This window comes from Triturus cristatus, chromosome 10 (genome assembly GCF_964204655.1).
Source record: "Triturus cristatus chromosome 10, aTriCri1.1, whole genome shotgun sequence".
Taxonomy (NCBI): Eukaryota; Metazoa; Chordata; class Amphibia; order Caudata; family Salamandridae; genus Triturus; species Triturus cristatus.
The window spans coordinates 122,773,881-122,792,918 of record NC_140593.1 but is presented as its reverse complement, the minus strand read 5'-3'; the positions used below and the strand labels follow the sequence as shown (position 1 = coordinate 122,792,918).

Genomic DNA, 19,038 nt, shown 5'->3' with positions numbered 1-19,038 from the left:
TTTCCAAAGAAAACTTGGGTAAGTGCCAATGCAGTCAGTTGGAAGTACTTGGGACAACCAACCCCGGTACGGAGCTAGTCAGGGGGGGCACAAAAGAAGCAGTCTTCTAGCAGTTGTAGGTACTTTATCTGCATTGCAATGGATTCTTATAGAGTGGCCCTGATGCAAGGGATGAAGGATGCTGAAGATGCTCCGAGGATGCTACGCAGTGAACGGGGCTCTTCCTGCAGGAATCCTCAGTCCATGAGGATGGTGCTGGGGTACTAGTTGCAGGGTTGACGTTCCACGAAGTCCTCTGCAGTCTGGCTAAAGTCCAGTCGCCACTGGACTACCAGTCTCCGGTTGTCACACTCGCAGGCCAAACCTTCCATGGTCAATAATTTTCTTTCTGAGGGTCCCAGCAACTCTCCAACAGTACTCCCGGGCTCAGTAAACTCAGGTGCAACTCTGTGTGTTTGGTCTTTGTCGCTGCATGGAGGCAGTGGTAGCAGCTTGAAGATTTTGGGCTGCCAACTTGCACCAGCAGGCTTCTTCAGCTATTGTGTCACTGTGCTGCGAACAGGAGGCCAGTCATCTGGCCATTGGAGTTCTCTTGCCTTAATTGGGCTATGGGGACGGTTTCTCCTTGAACCAGACACAGCAGACACAGTCCCTCTCTTCGCTAGCCAGCAGGTGCATTCCTTGTCGGTGTTGCCACTCTTTGCTGGTCCCTCGGTGCAGCAGGGCAGTCCTCCTTCAGCCCTTCTTCTGCATCGGTTGAGATCTGAGTGCTAGGGGTGCCCTATTTCTCTTCAGAAAAGGCCCTCAGGGTAGGATGCCGTTGGTAGCCAATGGGCTACCAAGTTCCCTCCCTCTTGATGACCACTTCCAGGGAAGTGTGGTATTTGGCAATCCCAGGATGCACCATTCTGCTCACTACCAACATGGCAAGACCCCTCTCTCGAAACTCCCGAGCTCCTTAGCCCACCCCCAGAGGTGTGGCTACTAAGGGGCTACATCCCCCTGGAAAAACGTGTTTGACAACTGCCTTCTCTCCTGCCCCCAGTGCCAGCCTGTCTACTTAAACAAAAGACCAGCTCCTTTCCCAAGTGTGACCCATTTTTCCTTCAAAGGCAGCTTCACCTTTCAAGCTCGCCTTTTGGACTAATACCTGCATGGCTTCCTGCAGCAGGGAGGTTAACACCTCTCTCCCATGCAGGTACCTACTGTGCCCTTTCCTGGGAGTCTTTGACACGCCTCCCCAGGAGGGCAGAAAGCAGTCTGCAGGAAAAGCCCCAGGTACATCAGTAAACGAGCACTGGAAACCTTGGGCAACTAAAGTGGCAACTTCTAAAGTTGCACTTTACCCACCAGTGGTATTAAATTCGATTTAATCATTAAATCGGATTTAATGCCTTGATTCTTTTGATACCAAACAGTACCAGCCTTAAGTAGTTCATTGAGACTACTGGGGTCCCAGTCTGTATTTCTGTACTTGCCAATGAGGCTACTAACCCTTACACAGTAAAAACGACAATTTAAGGTTTTCACTGATGGAACATGTAAAAGTATATGTTCCACTTTTCTACATAAGGCTTAGAGCTTGTTAGGCATGCCTTGGGATGATTTCCATATATTAAAAAAGGATTTGGGGGCTTTGCCATTAACTTAATGTTAAGAGATAACAGTTTATAACTGCCCATCCAGTCTGTAGTGGCAAACTGCGAGCCTTGTTTTATCTTGTCCCATTCAGGATGACAAAACAAGTGCTGCAGTCCCTGGGGGACACTAATGGACAAGATCTGGGCGCTCCTGGTATCATATGCTAGGGACTTACAGGTAAGTTAGGCAATGCCATTTGGGGACAAGTCAATTAACCATTTACCATTGTAAGGGTCAGAGCACATGCACTGCGTCCTGTTTAGCAGCGCTCAGGGCATTTCAAAACCATTAAACCAGTACCTAGTAGTCAAAATTGGGGGCAAAAAGTTAGGGTAAACCTGCAAAAAGCCTGCTTCCTTAAAACATGCACCACACACTTACATGTTTAATAACTGCAACAAAGCAACATAGCACAGTAGACATTTTAGAAGGAAAAAGTAGTGCTGAGAATGATCCCTGTAATTATCAACGCAGATCTATTTCATGGGGAGTTATTTCGAAAACGGCGCTTAGCAAGCACATAAGACTGGCATGGAAAAGCTCAGACGACAATTGCTTCTCAGTCTGGCTTTTGGGCAGTGGTTGCAATGGTTCATCAAGCCCCAACGTTTCAAAGAACGCATGGTTAGGCACAGAACAGTTATTTTCAGCCTTTGTGGTATAACATTTTCCATCAATCAAATTTTAGCTGCAACAAACGTTGAAAATGCAAAAGGTGCAGCAGGTGCCACCTATGCAGCTGAGAATGAGGTAACACTATTGCTTTCCAAGGAAATGCACTATGTGAGATTTCTTTTGGCACTGCCCCTGACATCTTCAATCCTTGCCCGGCAGGCTGAATTGGGGAATATGATCAGTCTCCGCCTCCTACTTTTATGGTCGAGGATTTGGATAAATCACAAGTACAAAGTTTCAAGCAGAGTCTGAAGGATTTTATGGACAAAATGAGAGATGGAAATCTGCCACGATTTAAGCATGCCACATAGTTAATTCCGAAGTATAAGTCTGCAAAAACATTACAGAATCCTGAAACATTTTTAGGACTGATGCGGATAAAGCACAAGGCAGATGTCTAGCATGATGATTTCATATTTTGAAAGTAAACAAGAATTTGGCATGGAACCACATTTACATTATATTCTTAGAACATCAACGCAAAACTATTTCATATTTAGCTTGCGAGTCCTCCTGTTCGGATATACGGCAGCACTGTGGTGGCAGAATGTAAATTTGAGTTGTTGTATTTACAAAGGTTTTGGTGACAAATATTTTTATCATTCTCTATTTGTGCCTGAGGTACAAAGAAAGCAGAGACATGGAGGGCTTGCAGTGAACAAATGTTTTACATCAATAGATAAGTAGGCCTTTCCTTGAAATAGCTTGAGGAAGTAGGCACGTAGCTTGAAAACATAGCAGGCAAGCTTTACCTACGTTTTTAAATTAGCCACTTATTATACAAAATCTAGATTCAAATTCAGAAAAAAAAAAAAAAAATTGCAACCCCTGATATAAAGTACCTTCATGCTACAATAGGATTATATTTTAGGTGAAGTTGTCCATTCTCTTCCAACTTTTTTATAAACTGAAATTGTATAATCAAATGAAATGGCTACAGATCATTGCCAAAGTTGGTAATGCCCATGCTTTACAACAGGAACAAAAGGCACTGGCAGAGCCAATAGTCTCAAAGGCGAGACCTATTTGTGTTGGTAATGCTTGTTAGGTCTTGGCAAAACACACATGTGATTCTGAGCAAACCAGCTAATCTCCCAATTAAGGAAAAACGAAGAAAAGGTATGTAATTTGGCAAAAAATTGACACACAAAAAACACAATTATGCGCATGTCCATGTCTTAGTAAAAATACATTTGGAAACAGACAACATCTGCTACAGTAAAAAGAGCGGAGAGCATCAGGTTTTACAATAAGCATCCATTTGAAAGGAGAACAGGGTTTTTTTGAAGTTTGTGGGGCATAATAAAACATAGCTACAAATGTCAAGAGGTTCAACAAGGACAGGGAAAAATAAAAAATAAAAGTAATACCTCAATCACAGCCCAATCAGCAGAAGTACAGCAATCAAGCTGAAGCAATCAGTACTTGGTCCATGCTTCAGCCGAAAGAAGAGGAAGTAAAGCCAGCACGCACTGGCCTATTAGAAGGCAGCAAATAATTGTCACAATGAAGCCAATGAATGTTAAGCAATGGGCTGGCTGCAAGTCCCTTGTTGTATACAATATCTCTCGCAAGCAAGACTGCATCCAGCCCCTGCGCTATCACAGGTGAGACCTAAAAAGGGATAGACTTTCAGAATGACACTTTGGCCCGGTGCTTAATTTGAACCAGTGGTTGCATTTGGGGCCCACCGTTACTCATCAGAAAGGAGGAAAAGAAAGATAGAAACTCAGTGACTGAAAAAAGGGATGAAAAAGAACCTGAAAGAGCAAGATAAAGGGGTTGAGAATGTCTGATGGTGGGTGAAAGGGTATGATGTGAAATCAAACCCTTGCTGCCGTATAGCACTAGATGTGGTCTTCTGAGCAAAACTCTGGGCCCAGGCACGGATTTTAAAAAATAGGCACTGCTTTAGGCCTCTGCATTTAGTCCATATATAGAAGCCGTTTGGCAACTAGGATATCAGATTTAATTATCTTAAGGAGATCAGCACAACCAACACTCTACCACACGTTATTGTAAATCATAACTCTCTGTATTTGTAATAAAGGGCATACATTACAAGACCATACCATGTAAAGCAATGGCAGGCAGAGGGATCACAAGCAGATGGTTGGACAACTGTAAACAAGTGACTCACATAAAATGTTTGTTAATTTCCCGACATAATACTAAACTTAAGTGACAACAGGTGCAGCAGAGGGATGACTTACTTTAAGGAGCCTGATAGTTTTGGTAGCTGAAGAAGCTTTTCCGCATGATTCAAGGCCATGAGGTTGTCTCCCAATGCCAGAGCAACATATGCACTGCAGGCAAGAATGGAACACCTACAATAGGACACAGAAAATAGTACTGCAGTTAAACAAAAGACTCCTTTACAGAGCAAGCCTTCAGGTGTGGGCTGCAAATCTCATTTTACTACATTGAGTGCATAGAGTAGTATAGCTTCTTCAGCAGTCACAACCAAGAATGCACTGCAAAGTCTGCTACACAGTAGTCAACTTATGCTCCTGAAACGAAAAACCTTCATTTATCCACCACACAGAGAGTAAATGATGTATTGTTGAAAGTATTTATGTAAAACCACACTTAGTCACTTCCAGCATTGTTTCCTGGCTAAACCACAACCTCCCTGCTCTCTGGTCCAAGCAAAAGCCTTTACGACATGGACTTGCGGTAATAGGCTCTTCAGCATTTGACATAATCTAATGTCTGGAGAAGAGGATATTAATAATTAAGCGGTCCCAATGGATATACATAAAACACTACCACACAAAAGCAGCCCACCGAGGAGTCCTAAAATATTGTGTCAACACAGGAATTTTTTATGAGTTTCCTGCAGCACGATCATTGCCCAGTATCCGGTGTGCGAAACCTTTAAATGTTATGGCTTAACATCAAACAATAGACATTTTAATGGGTGGGTTACCAGAAATGTCCATGTTCACAGCTTGATTTGTCACAGGGCAGCCTAGCCTGCCTGCCTCTGTGCCTAGAACAGAAACCCTGAATATGCCTTTTCTGAGCTTCAACTTTTCTGCCAGAATCCATTTCAATGTATAACTGGGTCACAAGATCGCAAGGAACAAAACAAAGCCATAATATACCAAAGCATGTGTAGCACTTTGATCCCCTGAAACCTGATAGAGTGGAAGTGATAGGATTGTAAAACATACCTCATATCAGTGTCTTAAAATTGAACTTAAGAGATAATTTAAAGCAGGCTGTATGTCCTCACTGTCAGCAAGACGATGAGAGCTAAATGATAAGCAATGTAATACATTTCAGGACCGTTAGGAGATTTTTTTTTTTTTTTTTTTTTAAGTTAAGCTATATTTAAAGGGCAGGCAACACCAATAGACCTAGCTACCAAATGAAAGTGCTGCATCCGTCACCTTTAAGAATAGGCATTCTAAAACTTATCATCCATGCACTGTCATTCATACTTGCACTCTTGAGCTCTTCCACAATAAAACACTCGCACAAATTGAACAAGCAGACGCAAGATAAATTCTACAAGCAAACGGAGAAAAACTGAAAAATGCAGCTACCTAATGATACTTGCAAGTTATGGCAAAAAATTACATTTAAACTTAGCAGCCGACAGCCATCTTGGAATGATGCTGGGAACAAGGTAGCCGCATTAAAATGTTAACACAGTTAACATGTTTTGATGCAAAGTGACAACAGTCTAGTAACATAAAATCAACGATACCCTATGGACAATGCCACTCTAAGGCAGCTGCTCTATGGCATCTGACATAACTTTCTCTAATGAACCAGTCAGACCTGTTGTATTATCATTGGCTTGTTACTGTAACCAAGGCAGGCTTTATGTACTTAACAAACTTTACAACAATGCAACCACCAAGCATACAGTCCTAAAATTACAAAAATATATAAAAGTACAGCTGGCAAAACAACATGCGCTTACTATTAATATGGCTGAAGAAGGATTGGCATCATGCAAATCTACCCCTAGTGTTTTCCCAGGGGGAAACCATCACCAATACCCTGGCATACTACAGAAAGTTGTGCTTCCACATAATAAATGACCTCTCTGCAGACTTTCTGCTGTCCTTTACAAACCGTTAATATACTGGGAAACTAATTGTAAACTGTACTTAGATTATTGTCCTTACCGGCAAAACCTGTTCCACCAGTCGCTTAAGCACTACAGAATGAGAACTGTAGTCACGATTTAAGTGTTTGTGTCACTGTGCTGGGGCTAGCAATATACTTTCAAATACTATTTGTTAGTTAATGATGCCCACCAGAAGATAGGTTCATTTATTCAATACACGAATCAATTTGTTTTATGAGCTTGGACAGGAAGATATTTTTATTAGCAGGGAGGCAGAAAGCTGATCATCTCTGACAGACAGCCTGATTTTTAGCTCTGGGTTTTGACACCACATTTGTCAAATACATCTACTGCTTGCTATGCATAGAGTGAGTTATGGGTTTGCGCCTTTTAAACCATTGGCTTTCCTAGGCCAGCCTCTTTCAACCACTGGCTTGAGACTTTGTCAATCACGTCTTGGCTCAACCGAGTGAAGCATTTATGTGTCTCATTTTATATGCTTGGCTGCATCCTGCCTCCGCTAGAGTGTTTGCACTGGACTGCTTCAGGGACTACTTTACACAAGCCGCCATCTCTAAAGTCTCCTCCTGGCTTGTGTCCCACTGTAAAGTGCTAACAGTGCATGTGTTAGCTCATCAAACCCAGGCATATTGGCTTTGCCAGCGCTTGTCATAAACCGAGACCAAACACACAGCATTTATGACAAAAAGAACGATTTATTTTATATTTTATGAAGAGAGAGAAAGAATGCAAGTCATTTTAGACAGACAAGAAGCCAGATTCAGTTTATGAAAGTTGATAATCGTGGACAGACACACAGACCGATTCATTTTTAGGTGTCGCCTAGCGTTGCAGCACGCATGTGCTGCAGCACGCATGCGCTTCACGCTCTGCGAGACATTGTGGTAGAGGAGATTTCAGAAGGGGACTTGAAGCCCCGCCCATCATTTTCATTGGCTGGCGTCATCGTTTATGCTAAACGGTGGCCTCCGATTGAAAATGATGCTTCTTTGTTACTGCCGTGTCTCCTTTTAGACCGGCCCATCCAGACTGGATTGTTTGCTTAACGGCTGTCATAAGAGTATTTCTTATCTAAAGGAGACGTGTAGTGACGGATCACTCAAAAGGAGCCACCCTGGACTGGATCATATCCAAGGACTCCGTAGTCAAACTCATCTCTATCGACCCTTGTGACTGGTCCGACCACCACACCATCTCCTTCATCCTACCCGGATCAATCAAGACTAAGCCCCTACAACCGATGATTCCCAAACGCTGGATCAGGGACACCAAAAATCTGGACCTTACGAAGCTGGAGGCTCGCTGCAAACTTGAGCTCTACCCGACCTCGAACATTACCACAATCAATGACCTCTATGACCATTATTCGGCGTCTATGTCGAACATTCTAGACGACCTTGCCCCCCCTGAAACTAAAGAGAACACAAATCAAAGACAGAAACCCCTGGTTCTCCGCCTCCCTCAACTCAGAGAGGAGATCCCTACGTCAAGCCGAAAGAATATGGAGGCAGTACCCATCTACCGAGCACCTCAAACTTCTCCGGCAGGCAAGAAACTCCTACAACAGACACATACTCAACTCAAAAAAAGATTACTTCAGATCCGAACTGGGGAATGCCACGAATAGGCCCCGCAAGCTCTTTGAACTGGTTAAACTTCAATCAAACAAGCTGGCCAAAACCCCTAAAGAATCCCCGAAATCTCTTATATCTTCGGATGAATTCTCCTCCTCCTTCGCCGAAAAAATTGCCTCCCTAGGAATCGAACTTAGTACCGCCTCTTGCGCTCAACCCCCTCATGACCAACTGCCTCCCCATGCACCCTCATCTTCGACCTTACCCAAAAACAAAGCTTGCTGGACTGACTTCAAAGTCTACGACGAAGACTCCATTGCTAAAATCCTACATTAAACCCAAACAACCACTTCAATGACCTGCTACCATCCAACTGCCTCGCTGCGGCCTCCCGTGCCATTGTTCCTTGCTGGACCGCGATGATCAACGCCTCTCTCCAGTCTCCAGCAGGGATCGATTCCGGACCCCTTGAAAGCCGGCCAAGTCCTTCCTATTCTAAAAAAACCAACGCTTGATCCCGCCGCACCAGACAATTTCAGACCCATCTCTAATATACCCCTACTAGCCAAAGTGTTAGAGAAATGCATACAATACCAGCTCAGTCAACACATCGACAACTTCCACCTGCTGGACGACTTCCAATCGGGATTCAGACCAGGGCACAGCACTGAAACAACCATGCTCCACATTGTGGACGACGCCCTCCAAGCCCTGGACCAAGGCAAAACATGCCTCCTAATCCTTTTAGATCTATTTTCCGCCTTCGACACGGTCAATCATGAAAAACTACTTGAACGCCTTAAACACAGGATGGGTCTGGATGGCGTTGTCCTTGAATGGTTCAGGTCCTTCCTCCATAACCGATCTCAAAGATTCCTCATTGACGGCAAACTATCCGCTCCCACCCCGGTCACGGTTGGAGTCCCTCAAGGCTCAACCCTGTCTCCTACCCTCTTTAATCTTTACTTAGAGCCTCTCACTGAAGTTCTACGCTTCGCCAATATCTCCTACCACATGTACGCGGATGACACCCAAATTTACATCAATATCTCCTCACTCAAGGAGGTCCTCACCCTGAACGAAACCCTGAAACTAACCGTTCAGTGGCTTGCCACTAACCAACTAAAACTCAACGCCAAGAAAACTGAATTTCTCCTGATCTCCCCATCCAAAGCCAACCCGGAGCTACAGGTGTGGTTCAAGGCCATCACAGCCCTAAATTGTCCCCCGACCATCGTGGACTCCGCCAAATCACTGGGCATATTTCTTGAATGCAACCTGAACATGCGTGACCACATTAATTCAATGGCCAAGGCAGCCAGATTCCACCTGAGCTACCTCTGGAAATTAAAACCCTTCATCGATGCTCCAGATTTGAAAATGGCAGTCCAAGCTCTAGTCATATCCAGACTGGAATTTGGACGCTCCACCCTCACAGGCCTACCCAAGCGCTCCTTGGCACCGCTAAAAGCCTGTCTCAACGCGGCAGCCAGACTACTCACCGGCACCAGGAAATTCGACCACATCTCTCCACATCTGAAAGCCCTAAACTGGCTCCCTCTAGAGGCCAGAATACAGTTGAAACTGGCGTGCATTACACACAAGGCCTTATACGCAAACTCCCCTGCATACCTTTCACAGAAGCTTGTGCTATCGGGAGAAAACAGGAAATCTCGATCCACTAACAGTCTCCTGCTCCGACCCGCCCACTTTCGTAAAAAAAGAACCTACAATAGGGCATTCACCGGGGCAGCACCAAGAATTTGGAACTCCTTCCCGCCCGTTATCAGAAGAATCCACACTCTTGCTCGCTTCAAGAAGGAAGCCAAAACCTTCCTCATGGGTAAATTCCTGTACTAAGTCCTCCTCTCAGCAGATATGACTTGCTGCTTGATTCCATGACTATTGCATCTTCCGCAACTCTCTAACCGGACTCCATCGAGACCCAAGGGGGCCACGGTCTCCGCCAACCCTAGCTTGAATTTTAAGCTCTCATGTGTGCACCCTTTGCCCCCATGCTCCCTCATCCCCCCCCCCTATATGTTATATTTCTCTGCTTTGGATACTTTACTGTTTGCACTGTTTCTCTATGATGTTTTTTTCACCTGTTAACCATGTAAAGCGCTCTGATACCCTCATGGGTCATGTTCGCGCTCTATAAAACACTAAAATAAATAAATAAATAAATGAATAATAAATGTTTCCGAAGTCTGTTTTTTTTAGCAATGTGATTATGTCAGCCAGTGCCGACATTACAAAACAGCACCGCGCACGCCGAAATAAAACATTCACGCTACTGTATTTTTCCTCACCCTAAATCTAATGTTTAGTCCAAACAGATTTCTGTGCTAATATACATTCACCATCTCCCCCCTCTGCCTCCAGAGCACACGTGTGCACCATGTCCCCCCTCTGCCAGCCGCCAAGGCTCCCTTCATCTCTTTAACCAGTCACTGCTCAACACAAAAATCCAGCCTTCCTTTGTTGTTTATTGAGGTCTCAAGACGCCCCTTCACACCCAAGGGGTTCCTTTCACTTGGCCTTGCTGTAGTGAAGTGCTAACAGTAAAAAAGGTGTGAGATCACTATCACTGCAGATATAGGTGTGAGATCACCATCACTGCAGATATAGGTGTGAGATCACCATCACTGCAGATATAGGTGTGAGATCACCATCACTGCAGATATAGGTGTGAGATCACCATCACTGCAGATATAGGTGTGAGATCACCATCACTGCAGATATAGGTGTGAGATCACCATTACTTCAATTATAGGTGTGAGATCACTATCACTGCAGATTTAGGTGTGAGATCACTATCACTGCAGATATAGGTGTGAGTCCACCGTTACTGCAGATATAGCTGTGAGACCACCGTCACTGCAGATATAGGTGTGAGACCACCGTCACTGCAGATATAGGTGTGAGACCACCGTCACTGCAGATATAGGTGTGAGACCACCGTCACTGCAGATATAGGTGTGAGACCACCGTCACTGCAGATATAGGTGTGAGACCACCGTCACTGCAGATATAGGTGTGAGACCACCGTCACTGCAGATATAGGTGTGAGACCACCGTCACTGCAGATATTGGTGAGACCACCGTCACTGCAGATATTGGTGTGAGATCACCATCACTGCAGATATAGGTGTGAGATCACTATCACTGCAGATATAGTTGTGAGATCTTTCTCACTGCACATATAGGTGTGAGATCACTGTGAGAAAGTGGCTCTGTATAAACTGTTCCTTAATAGGTACAGGGTGTACAGAGTCCACAGTGCCCCAGGGTTTGACAGAGGTTAAAGTTAGATATAACCTTACTCTCTAAAGTGGTAGCTTGGTCGAGCAGTAAGGCAGTATCAGAGGACAGTGTAAAGCATTTGTTGTACACACTCAGTCAGCAAATGGTCTCACACACTCAATAACTGAACTCTAGGCCAATGGTTTATATATAAAAAATATATGCTTGTTTTATTTTAGAACCAACACTTGGATTTAAAATATACTTTCTCAGGATGAGATGTTTCATATAAATACTTTTGTAATATGCAATTGGTTTTTGTAAACAGTTACAAGTGGTTGCAATAGGCAACTCTATTTTAAACACAACAATGCATTGAGCTCAATGATAAATTCAAGTTATTTGTAACAGATTACTTTTTAGTTTACTTTTGGAATTCCAGGACTGGATCCTAGATTCAGTCCTGGGTCAGTACTCAGAATCAAGTGATGAAAGTCGACTTAAGTACTGTAATGATTTTTAAACAATATTTAGCTATTTTAAAAGTTGACACTTAGAAAATATTTCAAGGAAAACAGTCAATGATTCCCTATAGAAGAAAATTAAAGTGCAGGTACAGTATGTTCTAGTTACTTTTGTAATCCAGAACTGGGTGCCTAGACTCAGTACTGGGACCTTTATCCAAAACAGGTAAGTAATTACGTTTTCAGATATTTTACGATTTTTGAAGAATATTTAAAGATTGCAGAAATCGACACTTTGAAGAAATTTCACAGAAAAACAGTCAATGGTTTCCTATGGAAGAAAATTGGGTTACAGGTAAGTACAGTTGTAAGTATTTTTCAGAGTCAGTGCTCGGCACCAAGATCCAGCACTGGGAGCTCACCTAAGAGCAGGTGAGTAATTTCTTTTTTGCTACTCGGCTGATTTTTGGTGAATATTTTAAGATTTGAAAAGTCCACACTTTTTTCAGGAAAACGCCAGTCAATGTTACCCTATGAGGAAAATAGAGTTATCGGTTTCAGGGTAAATACTCGACTGGCAGAGTTGAGGTTCTGGGCATAGACTCAGGGGTCCCCCAGGGTCAGGTAGGTACAGTTGGTTCACCCTCAGCGACTCTAGGGCGGCCGGGTGCAGAGAGAGTTAGGCCCAATGTTATCCTATGAGGGATAGGGGGGGCGTTGGTTGGTGGCTGCTGACTGGCAAGCCACGCGGCTGTGGGAGCTGGGCTCCTGGTCACTTACTCAGGGCAAGTGGGGAAGTAGGTAGGTGTAGAGTTTTCACTGCCTTGGCCACTCGGGCGGCTGGGTGCAGGGTGCTTTTGAGCCTTCGGGCGCTCAATGGATTTGAATGGGAAATCTCCGGTTTAGAAAAAGACTGCAAGCTCGGGGACGAGGACTCTTCAGGTACCACCACCACTTCGAGAGGTAAGTTAGGTAGTTGGAGATTAGGTAGGTACCCCGGGATTGGGCACAGGGGGCCGCGGGGCGCCGCGTGCAGGGGTGCCTTTTGGTGTCGGGAAATCTTTTTTTTGATAAACAATTTTTTATTGGAGATTTTGAAAAACACAGTATTAAAACCTTGCGCCTGACAACCACCACTATACATTCACACAGGTTGAAAGCATGCCCCCCCTCGTCCCCACCCGAGCCCTGCCCCCCACCCCTACCCCCAAAGCACCCAATCACAGTATATTGCCCAACCACTTCCCCCATACCCTACGGTATTTCTTAGGACAGCCCCTCGCCTGATAAAGAGTACGTTCCTGGGCCGCGCACCAGTCCACACCAGCACTCCATTTAGCCAAAGTGGGCGGCCGTGGGTGTTTCCATGCCGCTGCAATGTCTCTCTTTGCCACCATGAAGGCCGTCATAAGGAACAGTTTCTCTGCACGAGTGCCTTGTAGACCGTCCGTGATGCCCAGCAGGGTGTGCCTAGGGTTATGTGGTACCTCCCAACCCAACACCTCCGTGAGGTCGGCCTCTATGCCCCTCCAATAATCTCTCAGGTCCGGACAGGACCACACCATATGGATAAAGTCGGCCGGGTCAAAGCCACAGCGGGGGCAAGATGCGGTGACAGAGAGGCCCGCTCGGTGTAGACGTGCCGGTGTGAGATATGCAGTATGGAGGTAGTATATCTGAATCAGCCGCAACTTGGCCGAGGCCGTCACCAGCCGGGGGGCCATTAGGGCGTCCCTCCAGTCCACCTCGTCCAAGGGCCCCACCCAGCCCTCCCATCTCTCTCTCAAGCCATCCCGAACCGCGGGGGTATTGTTAATAAGTGAGCGGTGTATACGGGAGATACCCCCCCTCCCCAGGTTACCCAGCAAGACCTGAGCTTCAGGGGGACTGTGGTCTGGCAGTCGAACATCTAAAGGAGTATAAGTGCGTATGGCATGGCGCAGCTGGAGGTACCTATAAAACTGTGACGTGTGAAGGGAGAAGCGTTCCTGTAGCTCTGCGTATGAGCACATGCGCCCCCCCCGCCAGACGTCCCCCAATTGGGAGATGCCGAGCAGGTCCCATGACCTAAAGCCTTCCAGGGCAGTAACGTCCCGCAACAGCATCCCGTGCCAAAGGGGAGTGGCGCGAGTCAGCCGCCCAGTCCACCGGGTATGGCGAAGCGCCGCTCGCCAGGCCAGGAAAACCGCCCTAGTGATTCCGGGGCAAGAAGAGGGGATGGGAGCTCCGTACAGGCGATCTAAAATGCAGGGAAACCCCAAATCGGCTAGTTCCAACCTATAGGCCGGGTCGGACCATCCCCCTCCGAACCAATCGTGAATGACGAGAAGGCGAGTGGCCAAATAGTAGAGGTATAGATTGGTCATACCCAACCCTCCATCAAAGGTGGGTAGGCGACACGTCGACAAGGCCAGCCGCGGCCGTCCACCGCCCCAGAGGAATCGAGTCGCCAGTCCGTCCAGCTCGCGGAACCAAGGCCGCGGAAAGGACACGGGGGTGTTTTGTAAGATGTACAGGAACCGGGGAAGGATCATCATTTTGTAGAGTGCCACCCTCCCCAGCGGATTGAGCGGGAGCGGTTGCCAGCGCGTCAGGTCAGCCTTGGCCTTCTTGACCAGGGGAGCCACATTGAGGGCCCAGCTCAGTTCCGGGAGCAGAGAGACCCAAATGCCCAGGTATTTAAAGGACAGCCGGCGAAGGGGAATCCTGTCCTGCCAGTCAAAGCATTCCCGAGAGGGGTGCAGAGGCACAAGGACCGATTTGTGCGAGTTTAAGAAGAGGCCAGACACGCGGCCAAAAAGGCCCAAGAGATGGAGGGCACGGGGACCAGATCGCGCCGGGTCGCTGAGATACAATAACACGTCGTCCGCATAAAGGGCTATTCTGTCGGGCGCAAGACCCGGCCACTCCCAGCCCCGAAGAACAGGGTCTGTGCGGACCAGGGCAGCAAGGGGTTCCATAGCGAGGGCAAAGAGGAGAGGCGACAGTGGGCATCCCTGCCGCGTCCCCCGACCGATCCGAAACGGCGTCGACAACGCCCCGTTAACTAGCACTCGAGCACGAGGGCGCGCGTAGAGGACCCGCACCATTCCGACAAATTTGGGGCCGAAACCCATATGAGTCAGGACCTCAAATAGGTAGGACCACCCAACCGAATCAAACGCCTTCTCAAAGTCGGCAAGTAGAAGGGTAAGATATGGGGATATGCGGTGGCGATGAGCCAGGGCCACGTGAAGTCGACGGAGGCAATGGCGAGTACCGCGGTCCGGCATGAAGCCACATTGGTCCGGGTGCACCAGGTGGGGCAGAAAGGGCCGAAGCCTCTGTGCCAGGACCGCCGCGTAGAGTTTGATGTCCGTGTTGATGAGAGAGATCGGTCGGTACGCTGACCTATCGCAGGAGGGCGGCGCGGACTTGGGCAGGACCACAATCGTGGCCATATCGGCCTCTGGGCGGAAGGAACCGCGTTCAATCGCATCAGCGTAAAGGGCGCTCAACCGGGGGATCAGGAGGTCCTTGTAGGCGGCGTAAAGTTCTTGCGGGAATCCATCCGGTCCCGGGGTCTTCCCCGCCGACGTGCGCCCAATTGCCTCCCCAATCTCCTCCAGAGAGATGGGCACCTCCAGACTCTCCCGGTCACTGGGCCGAAGACAAGGCAGTTTGAAATTGTGAGTTGCCAGCAGCGAGGCTAGAGACAAATCCGACGCCCGGGCCCGGTATAGTTGAGCATAGTATTGAGCGAAGGCGTTGGCCATGGCCACGGAAGTGGACTGAAGCTGGCCTTCTGAATCAGTGACCGCCGGTATGATGCGCGACGCCCCGGGGTAGGTAACCAGCCGGTGCAGCAGAGCCCCATTCTTGTCCCCCCACCCGTAGACCCTCGCCACCGAGGACCGCCAGAGGAGCTTGGCCGCATCCATTGACCGTTGGTGAATCTCGTCCCGCAGAAGCCGCAGTTAACGATCTACGGTCGGATCCCCATCTGCGGACAGAGACTGCTCCAAACGTAACGCCCGAGCCTCGCAAGCAGTAAGTTGCTGAAGCTGCGTCTGGCGGTGCCGCACCACCAACGCCTTGGCCGCCCCCCTGATGGTGGCTTTACCCGCCTCCCAGAAGGTGCCCGCCGAGGAGACAGATCCATCGTTGTCATTAAAGTACTGCGCCAGCGCGGACCCTACCTCTTTGCAGAGTTTCTTATCACGGAGAAACCAGGCGTTGAAGCGCCACATTTGACGGGCCCCGTGGGGCGGGGGCCCCAGACCCAGGAGGACAGGGGAATGATCAGATATCCCTCTAGGAAGAATGCGGACATCTTGGATGCCCGCACACTCGGTGGACGGGACAAAGATTGCGTCGATCCGCGCATGAGTGTGGTGAGCGGCCGAGGTGTGGGTGTATTGCCGCGCGCGCGGATGCCAGATACGCCAGGCGTCGCACAAGCCCTGAGCCTCCGCCCACCCCACCAGCTGTTTAGCCCGCGCGGCGCGGGGCGTCGAGACCGGTCCAGAAGAGTCAAGCAACGGGGCAGAGACAGCGTTGAAGTCCCCACCCAGAACCACAGCACCCGGCGGTAGAGCGGCCAGCAGGGACGCGGCATGGGATAAAGCTTGGGTCAACCCGGTGGGTGGCGCGTAGAGCGAAAGAAAGGTAAGCGGCCGACCTTCCAGTGTGCCACAGACTGCGATCCCCATCCCCTGGGGGTCACGGGCCACCCGGGTAAAGACAAAGGGAACAGAACGGCGCAGCAGGACGGCGACCCCCCGAGACCCGCGGGAGAACCCAGAGTGCCACACCCGATCGTACCCGTATCTGGCCAAGAAGGGACACCTCTCGCCTAGCAAATGGGTCTCCTGAAGAAGGAGCACGTCGATCTCGTTACGGTGAGCATATTTAAGGACTGCAGTGCGTTTGAGTCTGTCTAATAGGCCATTCACGTTCCATGACAGGATGCGCATAAGCGCTTTGGAGGGGAGGTCATCCATGGGAGCGAGGGGAACAGAGTATGCCAGAAAGGAAGCGGCCAGAAGAAGCCAGGACCACGGGTCCTCCACCAGGGAGGGGCGATGGACCACGCGTGAAGGCAGGCGGCAGCAAGGCGCGCATGAATGAATGCAAGGTGAGGCGCAGCAGTGTGTCGAGTGTGGTGTAGTAACAGACGCCCAAAGAAAACCAAAACCAACCCAAACAAAACAGTCCCTTAAGAAGAAACGGCCAACAAACCCCCAACCCCAGACCCCCACCCCCCACCCTACACTTCAAAAACGGAAGCATCTGTCGCCCGAACAACCCAACAGGTACGAGACCCCAAGCCTAGATGCTCGGTTGTGGAGAACGTAGTGGACCCCTCCAGAAGAACGGATTTCAATGATACGTCCCAGGTAGTTGTAAGAAAGCGTAGGAGTGGAAACCCCCTCCACCCCACCATCAAATAAGGCAATCACCCCTCCCCGTAGAGATTTGGCTCAGTCAGCAAGTTACATGGCGGGACTACGGGAGAGGTCAGACAAGTCAGATTGTATGGTGAGGGGGGCGGGAGATCCCCCCGGTCCGGGCGACAGGCGGCGCCGGGGACCCCCAGCCACGTGAGATGATGCACCAGAGGAGGCCGAAGAGTCCCTCACACGCCTCTCAGAAGCATTGGCAGACCTGGTTCGGGCCACCGCCCCTCCGCGGCGCAGCCGGGACTGCGTGCGTTTCCTGCGCCGAGGCCGTCGGGCTCCAAGCACCTCCCTGCCCCGGGCCCCCGTAGCGGGCGATGTCGCCGCGGCATGGCGCAGAGGCTTCTCCTCCGTGAGCCAGGTCCAGGCTGCCCGAGGGGTATCAAAGAAGAGAGTCTTGTCCTGGAAAACAACACGGAGGCGGGCCGGGAATTGGAGCTGGTACTGAAGACCCAGGGAGCGCAGCTTTTGCTTCACCTCTGTGTAGGATCGGCGCTGCTCCTGGACCTCCCGGGTGTAGTCCGGAAAAATCATGATTGTGTGATTGTCAAAGGTCAAGGGGCCACGCACTCGCGCTTCCCGCAAGATAGCGTCCCTGTCTCTGAAGTTGAGGATTCGGAGGATAAACGGGCGCGGGGGAGCTCCCACAGGAGGTTTGGCCGCCAAAGACCGGTGCGCCCTCTCCACCACAAACCAGGTCGACAGCCCGGTCTCCGGCATCCAGGACTTGAACCATTGCTCGAGGAAATCATCGGCGCGGCCAGATTCCACTCCTTCCGGAAAGCCCACCAGGCGAAGGTTGTTACGACGGGCACGATTTTCGGCGTCCTCTGCCCGCCTGTGTAGTTCTTTAGAGTGGGTGGTGAGTTCTCTGACCTGGTCTTGCAGCAAGTGAATGTCGTCTTCCGCTGTGGAAATCCGGGATTCCGCCTCCGTAATGCGGGCCGTGGCGTTGCGGAGGTCCTGCCGTAGGAGCGCAACGTCGACCTTCACCTCGCCAACCATCCCCTCCAGGGAGGTGCGGGAGGCGTCGATGGCCTGAAGGATGACGGCCAAGTCTTTATTCGGGGCCGAAGCCCCCCCCCCCACCCGGAGGGTCCGAGCTGGCAAACTGGTCGATCCTCGTCTGGTGGGACGTACCCGGCAACTTGGATCCCCTCTCCTTGCCCATGGCGGACCGAAGAAGTAGGGGTCCGATCCGTGAGGGGGCCCGGAGGACAGCAGGCGACTCCCGCTCCACGAACGCGGCACCGCTCCACACAGGCCAGCGAGGGAGGAGGTCGGGGGCAAGGAGGAAGGGCACAGGCACCCCCCGACCGCCTCGTCAGGGTCCGACCAGGCCGCCGTCACCGCGGCGCGCGCCACGAGCCAAAGCGGTCACCCGCTATCCAACGGTGGGTTGCTGGGGGCCTCCGAGGCGTCGTCTGGTCAGGGCAACAGGAGACACCAGGGCCGAGAGCCCAGCCCCCCCTAGATCCGGGGGCAGGAAGGGGCTCGAAGGGGGGGGCCCCCCCCGCCAGCAGTGGTCCCGGGGCAGCGATTCGGGGGCGCAGGGGGTCACCACCCCATCCAGCACAGGTTGGCGCCAACAAGAAACAATTAGTCCAAGTGCTGCACCCTACCGGGATTACGCCAGGGAAAAGCGGCAGGAAGGGGCCCCCTCAAGCCGCCACAACGCGACAGTTCCGATCCCCCCGACCTGGGTCTCTCTCTCTGTGCGCGGGCCGACCTGCCCGCCGATGAGGGCTACACCACCCCCAAGAAGCGCCCCTCCAGCTTCTCCCGTCCCGGCTCACCTCAAAGTCACCGCCAACCGGGGCCCAGATCACAGCTCCTCCGGGCGTGAGGCTGCCAACAACGAGCCTGCGCTCCTGTAGGGCTCTCCCGGATTCCAG

General features: G+C 49.9%; 1 protein-coding gene across 4 annotated transcripts in view; it reads right to left on the bottom strand.

Annotated features, from left to right (window-relative positions):
* Positions 1-19,038, bottom strand: part of CNOT10 (CCR4-NOT transcription complex subunit 10) — a 418,130-nt gene that overhangs the window by 25,415 nt on the left and 373,677 nt on the right. For all 4 annotated transcript variants that reach the window (XM_085630585.1, XM_085630583.1, XM_085630584.1 and 1 more), the window contains one exon: positions 4,530-4,643. In XM_085630585.1, coding sequence (XP_085486711.1) covers positions 4,530-4,643 — 114 coding nt within the window. The remainder of the gene's footprint in view (positions 1-4,529; positions 4,644-19,038) is intronic.